The sequence below is a fragment of the Eimeria necatrix genome, genomic scaffold (assembly GCF_000499385.1).
Source record: "Eimeria necatrix Houghton genomic scaffold, Enh_scaff1306, whole genome shotgun sequence".
NCBI lineage: Eukaryota > Apicomplexa > Conoidasida > Eucoccidiorida > Eimeriidae > Eimeria > Eimeria necatrix.
Genome location: NW_013652059.1, coordinates 7,501 through 8,706, shown reverse-complemented (window position 1 = coordinate 8,706; position 1,206 = coordinate 7,501). Strand labels below are relative to the sequence as shown.

The following is a 1,206-nucleotide window of genomic DNA, read 5'->3' as shown; positions in this document are numbered from 1 at the left end:
GGCGAAACGCGACGCGCAGCAGGTCTCAAACCCCCAAAGACTCTTCTGACCCAAACCCTAAACCCTAAACCCTAAACCCTAAACTTGCCGTTGCAAACCCTGCATGCCAGTCCCTCACCTATAGACTTCAACCCTCCCACTGGCGCGCTGGTAGCTTGACAGCTAACTGGCTAGCTAGCTAGCTAGCTAGCTATCTAGCTAGCAAGCTGGCTTGGCTGTTCTGCCTAGTACATAGCTAGCTAGCTAGCTAGCTAGCTAGCTTTGGTGTTCTACCTGGTGCATAGGCAGCTAGCTAGCTAGCTGACTTGGCTGTTCTACCTAGTGCATAGCTAGCTAGCTAGCTAGCTAGCTAGCTGTTTAGTAGGTAGAACAGCCAAGTCACGCGTGGGCGGCATCTGGATGCTAGCTAGCTAGCGGCCTAGCAATCTGACTAAATACCTAGCTGGATAGCTAGCCAGCCAGCTAGCTGCATAGCTAGCCAGCTAGCTAGCTGGCTCTCTGGCCAGCTGGCTGGCTAGCTAGATGGACGGCTAGCTACCTAGGTCGCGAGCCACCTAGCCAACTACAGAGAGAGACGCCTATCTTCCTAGCTAGCCAGCTGGCTTCCTGGCTAGCTAGCTAGCTAACTAGCTAGCTAGTTACCTAGCTAGCTAGCTAGCTAGCTACCTGTAAAGAAGGATCGAGAAATAAGAAAGCCGTTGGACAAAAAGTGGAAAGGAAACTGCAGCCGACAGCTAGCGCTTGGATGCCGGCCTTAGACAAAACGGCTGCCTCGGTGGCGCACCGCTAGCTAGCTAGCTAGCTAGCTAGCTAGCTAGCCAGCTAACTAACTAACTAGCCCACCTAGGTGTTTGCAGCCACTTCAGCTAGCTCCCCAGACCGCTGCCTTCGCTGGCCGCGACAGGGGTAGCCTGTGGGCAGCTAGTCGCTGCTGCAGCAGCAACCTAGCTGGCTAGCTAGCTAGCTAGCTAGCTAGCTAGCTAGCCAGCTAGCTAGCCAGCTAGCTTGCTAGGCACCTAGCTGGCTAGCTAGAGGTACAGAAGGTCGTAATGGCCTGGGCGGTAGAGCAGCTGCACTGGGGGGCCGCCGGGGGCCTCGAAAAGGTGGCGGACTGCAGCACACGCAGCACCCATTAGGGTTTAGGGTTTAGGGTTTTGAGGCCTAGGGTTTAGGGTTTACGATTTTTAAGGCCTAGGGTTCAGACTT

At 54.8% G+C, this 1,206-nt stretch overlaps 1 protein-coding gene across 1 annotated transcript in view; it reads right to left on the bottom strand.

Annotated features, from left to right (window-relative positions):
• Window positions 1–1,028: 1,028 nt before the first annotated feature.
• ENH_00010420 (ubiquitin thiolesterase protein, putative) overlaps window positions 1,029–1,206 on the bottom strand; it is a gene marked incomplete at both ends in the record, with an annotated part of 2,142 nt that continues 1,964 nt past the window's right edge. Inside the window, one exon of the mRNA XM_013578800.1 lies at window positions 1,029–1,111. Coding sequence (XP_013434254.1) covers window positions 1,029–1,111 — 83 coding nt within the window. The remainder of the gene's footprint in view (window positions 1,112–1,206) is intronic.